Genomic DNA, 14,974 nt, shown 5'->3' with positions numbered 1-14,974 from the left:
CAGCCCGCAGTCCTTTCTCCAGCCCTTCTGCGCCCTCCTGACCTAACCCTGCCTGTGCCCCTTGGCCTCCTCTGCGCCCTCAGCCTCCTCTTGCGCCCTCAGACTCCTTTGCGCCCTCGGCCTCCTTTGCGCCCTGGGCCTCCACTGCGCCCCTTGGCCTCCACTGCGCCCCTCGGCCTCTTCTGCGCCCTTGGCCTCCTCTGCACCCTTGGCCTCCTCTGCGCCCTTGGCCTCCTCTGCACCCCTCGGACTCCTCTGCGCCCCTCGGACTCCTCTGCGCCCCTCGGCCTGCTCTGCGCTCCTGCCGGCCTGCCTCGGCCCCTCCTGTATCCCAGGCCTCAGCGAAAGAACTTTCTTCTTCGTGGAGCGTCTCCATTTAAGCTCCTGGCGCTGCCACACCTCCCCCGCCCTCCCCGCTACACTGACGACACACCGAGATGCCGTCATGTGGGCTAGCCTTGGACTGGCGGTGAGGGAACCTGGTCTCACTTGGCCAACTGGCTCGAATCCCAGCCCCAGCGACGTGGGAAACATGGTGAATGCAGAGTGTGGGGCGCGAACCCCACTAGGAGAGACGAGGGGAGAAGGGACAGCAAGACCTCACCCTGTTGGGGGGGGGTCCTCTTTCTCATGCGTGCCTATGCCCTCTGACAATTTTTAAAAATTACTATTTTAAGTTTTTCTTTTTTACTTGTCTATTTTCTTCCTCTGTCCTAGGAAACAAATTCAATGCAACAGTGACTTTTTTTTTTTTTTTGATGGGGAGGGAAGAGAGGCTGAATTTTTGTGTATTTTGTCCCAATACCTGGAATAATGCCTGGCATGTAAGAGGTACTCACCACATATTTGCTGAGTGAATGAGGAAAAAAACTAGAACACAGACAAAATAGGGGACAGGTGACAGTTGTCCACAGGACTCTGTACCACATGTCAAGTTGGCGAGACAGAGAATGGTTTGATAACCTGATCGATAAGCACTTATTGAGTGCATCCTCTCCAGCTCTCAACAGAGCCACAGTGAGTACACGCACATGCACGCACACGCGCACGGAGGCATACATGTATGTTCATTTCTCTGGGAGGTTTAGACACCATGGCTACGAGGGACCGGTCTCGCTCTGGGCAGGGTCCAGATGCTCCTTCCCACCCGTGCTCCCTCCACTCAAGGAAGGAGACCTGCTTCCAGGGAACGACCGTCAGATGAAAGTTACTGAGAGAAGAGTCTACAGAGGGTAGAAATGAAATACTTCCATTTTTCCTTTTTATTATGGATATTTTGGAATATTTTGCAAGTCCCATGAGGAGGCAGGATGATTAGAACAAGTCTGATTAACTCCCTCTCTTGTTATTAACAGGAGGTGACAGGTGAGGATGAAGAGTTCCTCCTACAAAAAGCGGATGTGGACCTCGGGCCTGGCTTTGTAGCCATCCTTCCTCACTGTCCAGTGCCTCAGAGAGTGACATAAACAATACGGATGACTCAAATGTGTGGGAGCCCTGTGTCATCTGTGATACTGGGGGTCCTAGGCACCCTACCACTAACAGGGTATCCTGGCTCTCTGTCAGGCATTTGGCACTGCAAGAAGACATTGGGGCTCTCTAGAAGGAGTAGGCTTGGGACTCTATCGGTGTGGGGCTCTCTGGGTGTGGGACTCTCTAGAAAAGTGAGTGTGGGGCTCTCTAGAAGGAGTGGGCGTGGGGCTCTCTGGGTGTGGGGCTCTCTAGAAGGAGTGGGCGTGGGGCTCTATCGGTGTGGGGCTCTCTAGAAGTGGTGGGCGTGGGGCTCTCTGGGTGTGGGGATCTCTAGAAGGAGTGGGCATGGGGCTCTCCAGAAGCAGCAGGTATGGGCCTCTCTAAGCAGTGGGCATGGGGCTCTCTAGAAGGAGTGGGTGTGGGGCTCTCTAGAAGGAGTGGGCATGGGTTTTGGAATATTTTGCAAGTCCCATGAGGAGGCAGGATGATTAGAACAAGTCTGATTAACTCCCTCTCTTGTTATTAACAGGAGGTGACAGGTGAGGATGAAGAGTTCCTCCTACAAAAAGCGGATGTGGACCTCGGGCCTGGCTTTGTAGCCATCCTTCCTCACTGTCCAGTGCCTCAGAGAGTGACATAAACAATACGGATGACTCAAATGTGTGGGAGCCCTGTGTCATCTGTGATACTGGGGGTCCTAGGCACCCTACCACTAACAGGGTATCCTGGCTCTCTGTCAGGCATTTGGCACTGCAAGAAGACATTGGGGCTCTCTAGAAGGAGTAGGCTTGGGACTCTATCGGTGTGGGGCTCTCTGGGTGTGGGACTCTCTAGAAAAGTGAGTGTGGGGCTCTCTAGAAGGAGTGGGCGTGGGGCTCTCTGGGCGTGGGGCTCTCTAGAAGGAGTGGGCGTGGGGCTCTAGAAGCAGTGCGTGCCTCCTCTGCAGCACTTCTTTCTCTTCCTACCTGTTGGAGGCCTAGCAAGTGTAAGTCACTGTGAGCGTCTAGAACAGAAATGCCCGCTGTCTAGTCCTGGCGGTGCTTTGCAAACTTCGTCGCTGCTCCATCCTGGGGGGAGCCCTCCGTGCCAGGAGAGGGGAGACAGCGGCGCCGACCAGGAGCACGGTGCTCTCGGGCTCAGGAAGAGGACAATTTTCTTCAGGCGGCGAAGCTGGTGACGTCCCCATGTCCTTACAGGCCTCTTGAGCCCGAGGTGCGAGGAGCGCCTTCACCCGGAGGAGATGCGGAGGACGCGCCTCACTGCACTTCCGCGCCCGCCTTCCCGAGCACGCGCTTCGCGGCCTCCTTCACGTCCTTGTTCCTCAGGGTGTAGAGGAGGGGGTTGACGCTGGGCGTGACGATGGTGTAGAACAGCGTGAGGAACTTGCCCTGGTCCTGGGAGTAGGCGTCGGCGGGCTGCAGGTACATGTAGATGACCGTGCCGTAGAAGAGCGACACCACGGCCAGGTGGGAGCTGCAGGTGCCGAAGGCCTTCCTCCGTCCCGCGGCCGAGCGCATGCGCAGCACGGCCCGCGCGATGTGCCCGTACGAGGTGAGGATGAGCGCGAGCGGCGCCAGGATGATGAGGACCGCCAGGGCGAACGCCAGCGCCTCGAGGCCCGCGGTGTCCACGCAGGCCATGGCGATGAGCGCCGGCATCTCGCACAGGAAGTGGTCCACGCGCCGGCGCCCGCAGCGGGGCAGCAGCAGCGTCTGCGGCGCCATGACCAGCGAGTTGCCGAAGCCGCTCAGCCACGCGGCCGAGGCCAGCTGCGCGCACAGCCGCGGGTGCATGAGCACGGCGTAGTGCAGCGGCCGGCAGACGGCGGCGTAGCGGTCGTAGGCCATGACGGCCAGGAGCACGCACTCCACGCCGCCCAGGGCCAGCACCAGGTACAGCTGCACCGCGCAGCCCACGACGCTGATGGTCTTGTCGGGGCCGCGCAGGTTGTGGAGCAGCTGGGGGACGGAGCCGGAGGTGAAGCACACGTCCAGGAAGGACAGGTTGGCCAGGAAGAAGTACATGGGCGTGCGCAGCCGCGGCTCCAGCGCCCACAGCAGGATGATGGCCAGGTTGCCGAGCAGCGTCAGCAGGTAGAAGGCGAGCACCACCACGAAGAGCGCCAGCTCCAGGCGGGGGCGGTCAGAGAAGCCCACCAGGACGAAGCCCTCCTCCCCGAAGGCGCTGGCGTTGTCCTGCATCGCAGTGACGGCGCCGCTCCTGGGAGAAAGAGGAGGGTCGGTGAAGAGCGCGGCTGCGGAGTGGACGGGCAGGCTCGTGCCCGGGGGAGCCTGGCGCTGCTGGGGCGCACAGGGGTGCCGGGTCGGTGCGGCAGTGGGGCTCCAGGCTCCGCTGGGATCAGTTGCCAGCAGTTCACTTCGATCTTTTCAGTTTGGCAGGGTGTAAAAAATTACTCTGAAAGGGGATTATTTTGCAAGGGAATAAACCCGCAACATTTTCCACTTTTTTAACAGGAAGTTGTAAATTCTCGACTTAGCATCTGCAGGCCGTGGGTAGCAGCAGAGGCCCTATCTCCGGTCAGAGGGCGAGACCTGCCGCTTCGCGGCGTAGGCAGCGAATACTGCCTCCTGGTACCCGGCCACCAGCGCCCCCTTCAGGTTCCAGGGTGCAGTGCTCAGGCCAGTGTTTGAAGGAGAGTCCTCAGTCTCTTACCGTCCTCCATAGTGACCCGAGCGTGACCCCGACGTCCACGTGCCAGACAAGGTGACAGTGAACAGTTCCCTGTCTCGCAGCCCACGCTAAACGTCAATGGCAAACTTACCTTTCACATCACCGTATTTTATTTATTTATTTATTTAATTTGTGCATGTGTGCTTCCCTGAGAAAGAGACAGACAGGGAGAGAGAAGAGGGCAAGTCAGAAATTGCCCCGGGGGCGGCCATGCCACAATCCCTTCTCATTCTCCTTTCAGGATTCTGGCATGTCTCACAAGCTGCTGCGTCTGGGACTCAGACGGTGGCCGCCATGACGGTCCAGACACCTTAACCACCAGGTCGCCTGCTGCACCCCAGCTGTGTTTTGATCCTGGAGTAGGGATTGCAAGTCCTTTAAATATCAGTGCGGCTGATACTGCAGGCCTCCTGGGAGCCAGAACCAGGCGCCTGTGGGACCTCATTTGCCGCACTCCACCCTCAAAGCAGCCCCGGAGGTCAGCAGCTATGTTACTGGACATGACCCAGTAGCCGAGGTCAGGGCAGCTCAGAAGCAGCCCCAGGTCCCAGGCTGGTTCACGGAGCCGCCTGCATCCCCTGCTCCAAAGGCCACGCTGCGGATCGCTCTGGCAGCAGAGTAACTCCGAGCCGCCAAGTCTGCACGTGGGGAGGGTGTGGAGTGGGGTGGCGAGGCCGGTTCCACTTGCTGCACCATGTGCTGTGAGCCGAACAGGGCGGTGGGGCCGTCCTGGTTTTAGGACAAAGATGTGGACACGCACACCTGCTCTTGTTCAGCAAAGAGGGCCACATGTGGGAGCCAGCTGCCCAGCACGTCCACAGCATGTCCACTGGGCCCCGCACTGACCACCTCAGGAGGGCCCCGGCCGCCATGGGCTGGGCGGGTCTCAGCTGGCAACCACCCCCACCCCAGCTCTGGCTTGTCCCTGTGCGACACAGGCTGGGTTCCTGCTCTCCAGACTTTTAGTTACGGGTTGCCAGGAATATTGCTAATGATGTGTGAGGATGTCTATTCACTTTGCCAATGTTTATTTCTATATTCTGCCACGAGACAGAGAGACAGACAGATCTCCTCCAGCCTCGGCTAGCCCAGATCATGGACGTGGGAGGTCCCTGGACCCGAACCTGGGACCTTCCCAGTGTGGGCCGGGCTGCCTCCACACCACTGCCTGGCCAAGGGCGTCTATTTTAATTTGAACCCGTAGGATGGCTTGTACCACAGAGTCCTAGGGCCTCCACAGAGCCCACAGATCAATCGCGTAGGTGCGGAGCCGTGTGCCCCTTGGCACGCCCGACACGACACACCATTCCCTGTGACTCCTGGGCCCCAGGCCCCACGTTTAATCTTACAAGAAGGGACCAACAGATGGCTGAGTTACATCGCTGGTCTCCCATGTTGTTAACCGAGGTTCAAGTTTTGGACCTGGCGGCTTAAAACTCAGGCGGGGTGCAAGTGTGTCCAGAACTCCCAGAGGAGAATGGAGGAGAAGGGACTGCCGCGTGGCCGTACCTCCTGGAGAGGATGTGATTTCTTGCTTTCTGTCTCTGTCTCTCTGGTGAGCACACATGCCCTACAGGAAAAACAATTCTAAAAAAAAAAAATTTTGCAAGATTCTTGGAAGTTGAACCAAATCATGCTGCAGTGAGGGGTCTGCAGTGTCAGCTCTGGCCTGGTGTGGAGCCCGCCCGGCTGTACTGCCGCTCACAGCAGACCAGGTGGCCCCATAGAGCAAGGGGAGAGTGAAATTGGCTGAAGGTTGGAGTGGCGGCGGGGCCTTTCTGCCTGGCTGTCCGGACCCAGAACGAAGTCCTCACTTCCAGGCTGAAGGGTTTCCCGGTCCCTGATTCCGCTGTGTCCCTCACGTTTTGGTGAGGCTCCATTACTGGGTTAAGACCTCTCTCCAGCTTCTGTGAGCACGAGTGATCCTGGACCGTTGGCGCTGGAGCCTCGGGAGGGTTCCGACCCGACCCCGAGCGCTGGCACTGGAAGCCCAGGCCCAGATCTCGCCGCGCGGGGCCGGGAGGCTCAGGTCCCGCCAGCCTGGTCGCGTTCCCTCCTACCCGGGTTGCTAACTTACCTCCAGCTCTTTTCTGGAGATCGAGGGAGGAGCAGAGAGAGGGCAGGGAGGCGACCAAGGGGACATTTAGCGAATGCGCGGGAGGGGACGGGCCCAGGGGCAGCGGGACCTCGGGAGCAGATTCTGGGCGGACGGGAGTGTGGGCGAGTCCCGGAGCGACACCAGCAGGTAAGAGCAGGGCTCATCCCGGGCCGCTCCTGCGCAGGGAAGGAAGGAGCCGGACCGCGGGTGCAGGCGCTGTGGGCGCTCAGGGGCCGCCCCGTCTGGGAGCGCGGCTTCTTAAGGGCGCGGTCCGGGCGGGGTTGGCGCTGCGCCCCCGCGGGAGGACAGGTTTTTTTCCCCAGAAATTCCCTTAACTGATTATCTCTAACAAGGATTGGGAAAATGCGTGATCTCGGAGGACAGAGCACTCTTCCCAACACACACCCCACGCGCACACACGCGCACACACGCGCACGCATGCAGTCCCTTTGGGATTTGGGACACGCACACACACACGCACACACGGCAGATCCACTGAGAGGCCTCGAGGCGGTGGTCAGGAAGTGGCTCAGTGCGCAATGGTGCTTGGAGAGATGTCACAGCCGTTGGTGTTTAGGTCCCTTCACCAGGCGGGCAGCAGGCTAGGAGCCAGGGTGTGCTGCCTCATCCCGTCTGCAAAGCCCTTGCACCATGTGAGGTGACAGTGGCCAGTCTGGGGACTGGGGAGCCCCCTTCTACCCACCACCCTGACAGGGTTCGTTGTGCAGACGCAGCCCCTGCCTCGATTTGGAGGAGAGACCTGTGCCAGGATTCCCCGTGGGATGTCGGCTTTCTCAGGGACAGTCTCCCGCTGTCTAAACCTGTCACTCACCCTGGTGCCAGCTCAGCGAGTCCCCTCAGCGAGTGTCCTGGTGCAGGCGGATGCGGAAGTGCTACACGCGTGGCTTCTCCCCGTGGTCTCTACTCTGACGTGGGGGTCAGAGGAGTCCCACATCAGCAGTGCATTTGAGGACCCTGAGCTCCATGAAGTCCTCTGGTGAGAAGACCATGCAGTCCGGCGGACTACAGTTAGAACTGCCCAGCCAGGGTCCAACGCCCATCTGCACCCAGGTCGCTCGGCTCACACCTGGCCAGCGGTCAGGGTGCCTGTCAGGCCTGCTGGGAAGGGCCCCCTGACTGCTTGGAGGCGAGCTCTGCACGGTCACTGATGTACTTACCACACGTAGTTCTGGGGGATCTGTGGCAGCCCCGACTCTGGGGGTCCCTTTAGCTCTGTGAGGCAGAGCCGGCTGGGCTGCTCTGGGCACTGGAGGCTTGGCCGGTGTCTTGGTGCCCTGTGTCTTACAGCTCCGTCCTGGGCGGGTGTCTGGAGACTAGAGCATTGACCAAGTCCTGTCCTCTGGGAGCCCGGGACACTGAGCTCTAGGTGTCACGTGGCCTGCAAGTCAGCCGTGCGCCCAGCGTCTGTGAATGGCTCTTCTGTCCCCCACCGCCTTAAGGTGTCCTTGAGAAGCAGGAGGAAAACCGCTTTGCCCTCGAACTCTTCTTCCTCATCTAGCTTTGCGAGGAGAGAGTTCTGCTCCCTTCCCCACTGCTTTCCCCACTTTGGCTCTTTCCCAGCTGGTGAGAGGAGCTGTCAGCCTCTCACCTCCAGAATTCAAGTCCTCCAGGGAAAACACTTCGGTCTTCACTCCATGGAATTTTACCTCTCTTTCTCTCTCTCTTTCTTTCTTTCTCCCTTCTCTTCTCTTCTCTTCTCTTCTCTTCTCTTCTCTTCTCTTCTCTTCTCTTCCTTTTTTTTTTTTTTTAGAGGTGGATTTTTGCCATAGGGTGTATGTCCTCACCAGAGACACAGAGAAAGACAGAGAGAAAGCAGGAAATTCCCCCAAGCGTTGGCCACATCACAATCCCTTCTCCTCCATTCTCCTCTTGGGATTTTGGGCATGCATGCACATGTGCCTGATGTGAGTTTCAAGCCGCCGGGTCTGAGATTCAAACTGTGGTCATCCACGCGGCAAGTCCAGCACCTTAACCACTATGCCACCTGCTGACCCCTTCTTTTCTTTTCTTTTCATTATTTTTTGTTGTTAGCGTTTTGTCATAGGGCCTGCATGCTCACCAGAGAGCCAGAGAAAGGGAAAGTGAGAAATCGCCCTTCAGGGGGAATGGCCATGTTGCAGTCCCTTTGGGATTTGGGGCATGCACATGTGCGCAGTGTGATTTTTAAGCCTCCAGTCTGGGACTTGAACTGCAGTTGATCATGTGGAAGTCCAGTCCAGTCCCTTAACCACCATGCACACTCATTTTTCATCTTTGTTGCTTTAGCGGCTTTGTGATATTTTACACAAATGACTTGCTTACTGTATTTGTCATGGTTTTCTTGTTCTTTAATGTTGACTAAACTTCCCAGAGCCATCCCATCCTGGCTGAAAGTTGACCTCATGACTTAGGTTTGTGCTGGGGCTGATGGACAGCACAGGTTTTGTTGAGGTGGGTGGCTTTGTGGGCAACATTCCCGATGAGTCCAGCTTAATTTCACAGCTCAGCACTTGCAAAGCCCCTTCCAAGGCCCTGGCCAGGGTCCTCCTAACATGTTCATGTATGCATATGTTTATGCAAGCACAAAGAAATTTTATTTACGACTCATGAAGGCCACTGTCCTTTCCAGCCCACCTTCCTTCTGCCACAATTTTCACGTGGCTTGGAAAGGAAGTGGCTGTGAGCATAGCCAAGGTCTAGCTAAGACAAAGTTGCATTAGAAGGGCAGTTGCGTGGCTCACCGTCGCTTTATACACAGGCAAGATACTGTTAACCTGCTGGTGCGGGAGGCTCTGATTCCCACTGCCGACCACCGTGTCCTCACCCAGATGCAAATCAGAGTGCAAAGATGTCTGGGGACGCCAGCCCCACACACCTGCAGTGCAAAGGCAAAACACAGGGTGCATGTGTGTGCATGTCCAAATCCTGACAGAATGGAGAAATGGAAGAGAAGGGATCACAGCCACACCCCATGGGGTGCCTCCTCCCTCTCTCTCTCTCTCTGTGTCTGTTCTGGCAAGCACAGAGGCCCTCTGTCAATAAAGGCAAAAATAAAAACAAAAACAAACAAAACTCATAAAAATTAAAATTTTCTGCTTATCAAAAGATACTGTCAGGAAAATAAGTAGGCAAGTCATAGACTTGGAGAAAATATTCATGAACTATACATCAGATAAAGAAATTGTATCCACAATATATATAAACGTATCCTTATGAATCAATTACAGGAGACAATTTTGGGGCCAGCAGATAGCATAAAGGTTACATCACTGGACTCTCACGTGCTGGACTGCGGCTCATGGCCCTGGATTCCGTGACTTAAGACTCATGCTAGGCATGTGCATGCCCAAAATCCCAAGAGGAGACTGGAGGAGGGATTGCATGGCCATCCCCTTTCGGGGGCGATTTCTCACTTTCTGTCTCTCTCCAGCGAGCACTGCGCCTTGTAGCAAAAATCTCTCTCTAAAAACAATAAAAATAATAACGACAGAGACAACTCTGTGAGTCGTCTGCTGAGAGTGCCAACCGGAGCGGCTACTGGGAGACTGCGGGAGGCATTTTCTGGCAATTAAATGCCAAGGGGAAGGAATACTCCCGCCCACAGCGGGAACTGCGTAACAGTCGCGGCAGCCCCGTTAAGGAAGGACACAGGGGAACAGCCGTCCGGAACATAGGTGGGCCGGCAACGGTGTGCCAACGCCAGGGCGTTCTATTCGGCAACGAAGACAGGAACTTCGGTCCTCACGACAACGCAGGCAGGCCTTGAAGACACACGCAGGTAAGAAACCCAGACAGGAACCACACACAGAGTCACCCGGCTCGCTGACAGCAAGTTCCAGGGAAGGGACAGTGTGGCACTCACGCCTCGCTCTCGGCGGGCCTGGAGACACCAGCACCCAGGGCGGAGGGCGTGTGGCGGAAGTGGTGATCTGCAGAGCACTGAGCAAGAAGCAGACGCACCAGGAGCCAGTGTGCCCTGGCTCAGAAGGCGTGAAGACAAACAGGAAGAAGACCCATCGACCACGGGGACTGGACTGGAACTGACAGTGCCACGGTGACGTTACGGGACTGAATGTGCACAGAGCTGGCCTGGGGAGAGACGTGTGTGTGTGTGTGTCTGCCTGTGCGTGTGTGTCTGCCTCTGTGTGTATGTCTCTATGTGTGAGTGTGTGTCTGCCTGCCTGTGTGTGTGTCTATGTTTGTGAGCGTGTGTATCTGCCTGTGTGTGTATGTCTGTGTGTGTCTGTCTCTGTGTGTGTGTGTGTCTGTGTGTCTGCCTCCATGTGTGTGTGTGGGTGTCTGCCTGCCTGTGTGTGTGTCTGCCTGTGCGTGTGTGTCTGTGTGTCTGCCTCCATGTGTGTGTGTGGGTGTCTGCCTGCCTGTGTGTGTCTCTGTGTGTGTGTGTATCTGCTTGTGCGTGTGTGTCTGTGTGTCTGCCTCCATGTGTGTGTGTGTGTGTCTGCCTGCCTGTGTGTGTCTCTGTGTGTGTGTGTATGTGTGCCTGTGCGTGTGTGTCTGTGTGTCTGCCTGTGTGTGTGTCTGCCTGTGTGTGTGTGTCTATGTGTGTCTGCCTGCCTGTGTGTGTGTGTCTATGTGTGTGAGCGTGTGTGTGGGTGTGTGTCTGCCTGCCTGTGTGTGTGAGTGCCCGTGTGTGCCTGTGCACAGAGTGTGAAGCAGTCAGGAGCAGGCCACGTCACTAGCTCACGGTTTATAGCTGCCAGCCTCAGTGGGGAGAGCCAGGGCTCTTCAGAGACACAGCTGAGCTCCGGCACACTTTGTTACTGAAGTAAGGAAGTACTTGTAGAAACAGGGGAGACGACAAAGGGGCCAGGGACCCAACCTGGGGTATCTGAGCATCAAAACAGACAGTGAGGGACCAGCAGATGGCGTAAGGGCTATGTTGCTGGACTCCCATGTAGTCAACCACGGTTTGAGTCCCGGACCTGGTGGCTTAAACTCACACAGGGCGTGTGTGCGTGCGTGCCCAAGATCCCGAGAGGAGAATGGAGAAGGGATTGTGGCGTGGTCATCCTCCTGGGGGGTGATTTCTCGCTTTCTGTCTCTGTCTGTCTGGCGAGCATATGCACCCTATAGCAAAATTCTCTCTCTAAAATTAAAAGAAAAGAAAATCGCCATTTCACAACCCTCGTAATAATTGATTCAGATGAGAATCAGAAAACACTGATTTTACCTCCTGGTAAAATTTCAGTAAGAAACAAGGGTGTCTACACAGGAGTGTCTAAGTAAATCTGTACGGAACACTTAGTTTATTTTTGCTATAGGGTGCATGTGCTCACCAGAAAGACAGAGGACAGAGAGAGGGAAACTGAGAAATTCCCCTAGGCGGGATGGCCATGCCACAATCCCATCTTCTCCATTCTCCTCTCAGGATTATGGGCATGCATATGTATGCAGCATGATTTTCAACTGCTAGGTCTGGGAGTTGAACTGTGGCTGGCTAGGTGGGAGTCCAGCCCCTTAACCACCATGCCAACAAATCCATCCCTCTACCTGCCCAAAGATAGGAGTTCTTAAGCTGAAACAAGGGAGGGAGGGGACGTGGGAGTTCTGCAGACCTCATTCCTGGGGAGACGGCCAGCTGGAGACCTTTTTGTCTCGTTCCTGCCCTCTGCATCTGCCGGTCTCCGTAAGGCAGACTCACAGAACACACTCATCCCCTACGACACAACATGGCTGCTGACCCAGAGGGGCCTCCTGAGCTGAGCTGCAGTGTGGACAGGCCCAAAGGGGCAGGACAGGAAGCGGAGAAGGAAACACTGCTGTTCAGCCCTCGAGGGCAGAGAGAACAATCGCATATGGCACTGAGTTTAATTCCAACTTTCAGTGATGACGCGGTGGGTTACCGCAGTGAGCAAAGCCCCACCCTCCAAAGTGGTCGTCAGGGTAACAGACTTTGCTGTCCCAGGAAGCAGCTGCTGCAGACCCCAGGGCTCGGAGTTGGGTGCAGTAGTCAGGGTATGCTCACGAACAAGGTCGGGGCTGGCCCCCTGGCCTCCTGGGGGAGAGCCGCATCCCACATGGCTGTCCGTGGTTCAACGCCTAGCCCCAGCAGCTTGAAAAATACACCAGGCCTGTGGGGCACGGACCCAGCCCGTCAGCCGGATGGAGATGGGGGGCTTTCTCCCCTTCTCTCCCGCTGTCCCTCTGTCTCTCACTGTGAACACGTGTCCCCTCTGGCAAAGAACACACGGACACGGTTGGGCCGAGCCTTGGCAGTGTGAGTGGAAGGCACTGCCGTCAAGCCCAGGCGGTGTGGGAGGTCGGGGTCCTACCTGGGGCCCCCTGGACAGGCCTGGCACTCGTCTGGCGGACGCTCACCACAGTGGGCCTGTCAGAACCCCTCTGTCAGATGGCAGGGGATTGCACACAGTCGGTTGTCCTGGGTTCCTTGCAGGAGAGTGCTGCGCCCACGAGTAGGCTTCTGGAATGGTCCTTGTCCTTGGGGCTGGAAGGGAGCCCACGGCCTTTTGGGTAACAGCGTGAGAAGACGAATGTGACGACAAAAACGCACAGCTATGGGGGAGCTTCCCATCATGCCTCAGGGTCTTGGTCTGAGGGACAGGGACAGGCGACACTGCCTCCCAGGGCTGGGAGGCTGGCAGATGCTCCCTCCCCAGGTGCGCACAGGGTCCTGCATCCTGCGGGACAGTAATGAGCCCTGGCCCTCCCTGTCTCCAGCCTGGGATGTGGGCCTGGCTTGCTGCTTTGGACGGGAGGACATTGGAAACAATTTCCAGCCTCACGCCCTGGGCCGTGCTGCAGAGCTGTCTTCGCCCACATGTCTCACCAGAAAGCTGCAGCGGAGAGCCCCAGGACTCCACAGTACCCTTCCCCTACTCGTTGACAGGAGCCCTGGCTTCTTTTTTTTTTGGAGAGGTTTTTTGGTATAGGGTACGTGCATTCGTCAGAAAGACAGAGAGAGACAGAGAGACAGAGAGTGAGAAATCACTTCCCGGGGTGGGGGGATGCCCACACCACAGTCCCTTCTCCATTCTCCTGTCGGGATCTTGGGCATGCACACACGTGCCTGATGTGAGTTTCAAGCCTCCAGGTCTGGGACTGGAACTGAAGCCACCTACATGGGAGTCCAGTGACATAACCATTATGCCGCCTGCTTGTCTCCTAATCTCATTTGAGTATCACCTTTATCCGACCATTGGACCCTGTTTTCTTACAGCCTTTGAAGACAGTGAATATGGTAATACCCTTGCTTTGGTTTTCACATTCTGCATCTGTGCTTTGGATCTGCACGCATAAGAAATTCTTCCTTAGGACCAGGAAGAATGTCTGTGTTGCTGGACTCCCATGTAGTTGACCGGGGTTTGAGTCTTGGACCTGGTGGCTTAAACTCACACAGGGTGCATGTGCGTACATGCCCAAGATTCCGAGAGGAGAACGGAGGAGAAGGGATTGTGGCGTGGCCTTCCCTCTGGGGGGGGATTTCTCACTTTCGGACTCTCTCTCTTGGTCTTTCTGGTGAGTGCATGCACCCTATAGCAAAAACCTCTCCACAAAAAAAAAAAAGACATTCTTCCTGATCGAATCCATGAAGTAGCTTTAGAGAACTCACTGAACAGTGCAGAAAAGAAAATAAATCCCAACGCAGCAACACAGAATTCGATTTCTCTGTTGAGATCTTTTAGTCTCCATGGCCATTCCTCTTGCATTAGAAAAGTGGAGGACTGGCTCCCTCGGGAAGGAGCCTCTGCAGAAGCCTCCTCCGTCCCCACCAGGGTCCTGCTCAGCGGGGCAGCTCTCTCACTCCAGGGTCCTGCTCAGCTGCTGTGACTGTGGGCAGGTCCCTGCTCCAGGGAGTCTCCACCAGAGGCTGAGGTGAGCAGCTCTGCGGGGAAAGCACTTCCATCTCATTTACAAAACCGACTGGAAGAGCCGTCTCTGGGAGCAGCAGCTGAGGTGCCTGTGTCCAGGCGGGTGACCCGCGCCACCTGGGCTCCACCCTCACCCTGCAGGCGCCTCGCGTGGAGGCCCAGGACTGCTCCCTGTGACTGGGTCGGAGGGGCCAAGTCGGTCCTGCCTCAGCAGCATGTGAGCTGTCTGGGTTCAAGGACTCTCAGAGAGGAAAACCTTCTGGTCTCTAATGCTTGAAAAAGAGGTAAGGAGAATATCTTTCTAAAAATTACTAAATGAAGTGACACTAAAATTGGACTGATCTGAGCACTGTGTACCTTAAATCCAAGCACAGACCAAGTTTTCTACTGCAAGAGACCTGACGCTCGCAGCGCCAGCTTCCCGGACCTCGTGCGTAAGAGCTGCTTCTGCCATGTCGGCCATCTGTGGGGACGGGGCCTGTGCTTGTATGTTTCTGTCTGCTACGGGCAGCCCCAGGGCATGGGGACAGTACTGCAGTTTCTCTGAGCATACATGCTCAGAGTTCCACCCAGAAAATTAGTCTTACTAACGGGGGCATTTTTTTGGGGGGACAAACTTCCCTGTCTTTGTAGCCAATTGACAAGGCATTAGCTGTGGGGGGAGACTCTTCCTGTGTCCCCTGGCAAAAGGACAGGATTTGAAAGTCCAGCCCACAGGGACTCGAGGCCACCTGAGAACACGCGAATGTGCAAGCGTGAACCCATCATGTGACAGAGGTATGCTGACGCCAAGCTGCTCCCCGACCTGCCAGTGACACAGTGACCACAGCCTGCCGGTGACACAGTGAATGACCTGCCTGCG

General features: G+C 56.4%; 1 protein-coding gene across 1 annotated transcript; it reads right to left on the bottom strand.

Moving 5' to 3' along the window:
- Positions 1-2,729: 2,729 nt before the first annotated feature.
- Positions 2,730-3,724, bottom strand: LOC102472070 (putative olfactory receptor 2W6). Its single transcript, XM_027766027.1, has one exon. It carries the CDS (start codon positions 3,672-3,674, stop codon positions 2,730-2,732), a length of 945 nt encoding a protein of 314 aa, XP_027621828.1. The 5' UTR covers positions 3,675-3,724.
- Between the last annotated feature and the right edge of the window lie 11,250 nt (positions 3,725-14,974).

Source organism: Tupaia chinensis, unplaced genomic scaffold, assembly GCF_000334495.1.
Source record: "Tupaia chinensis unplaced genomic scaffold, TupChi_1.0 Scaffold140356_1, whole genome shotgun sequence".
Lineage (NCBI taxonomy): Eukaryota > Metazoa > Chordata > Mammalia > Scandentia > Tupaiidae > Tupaia > Tupaia belangeri.
This window is presented reverse-complemented; position numbering and strand designations above follow the sequence as displayed.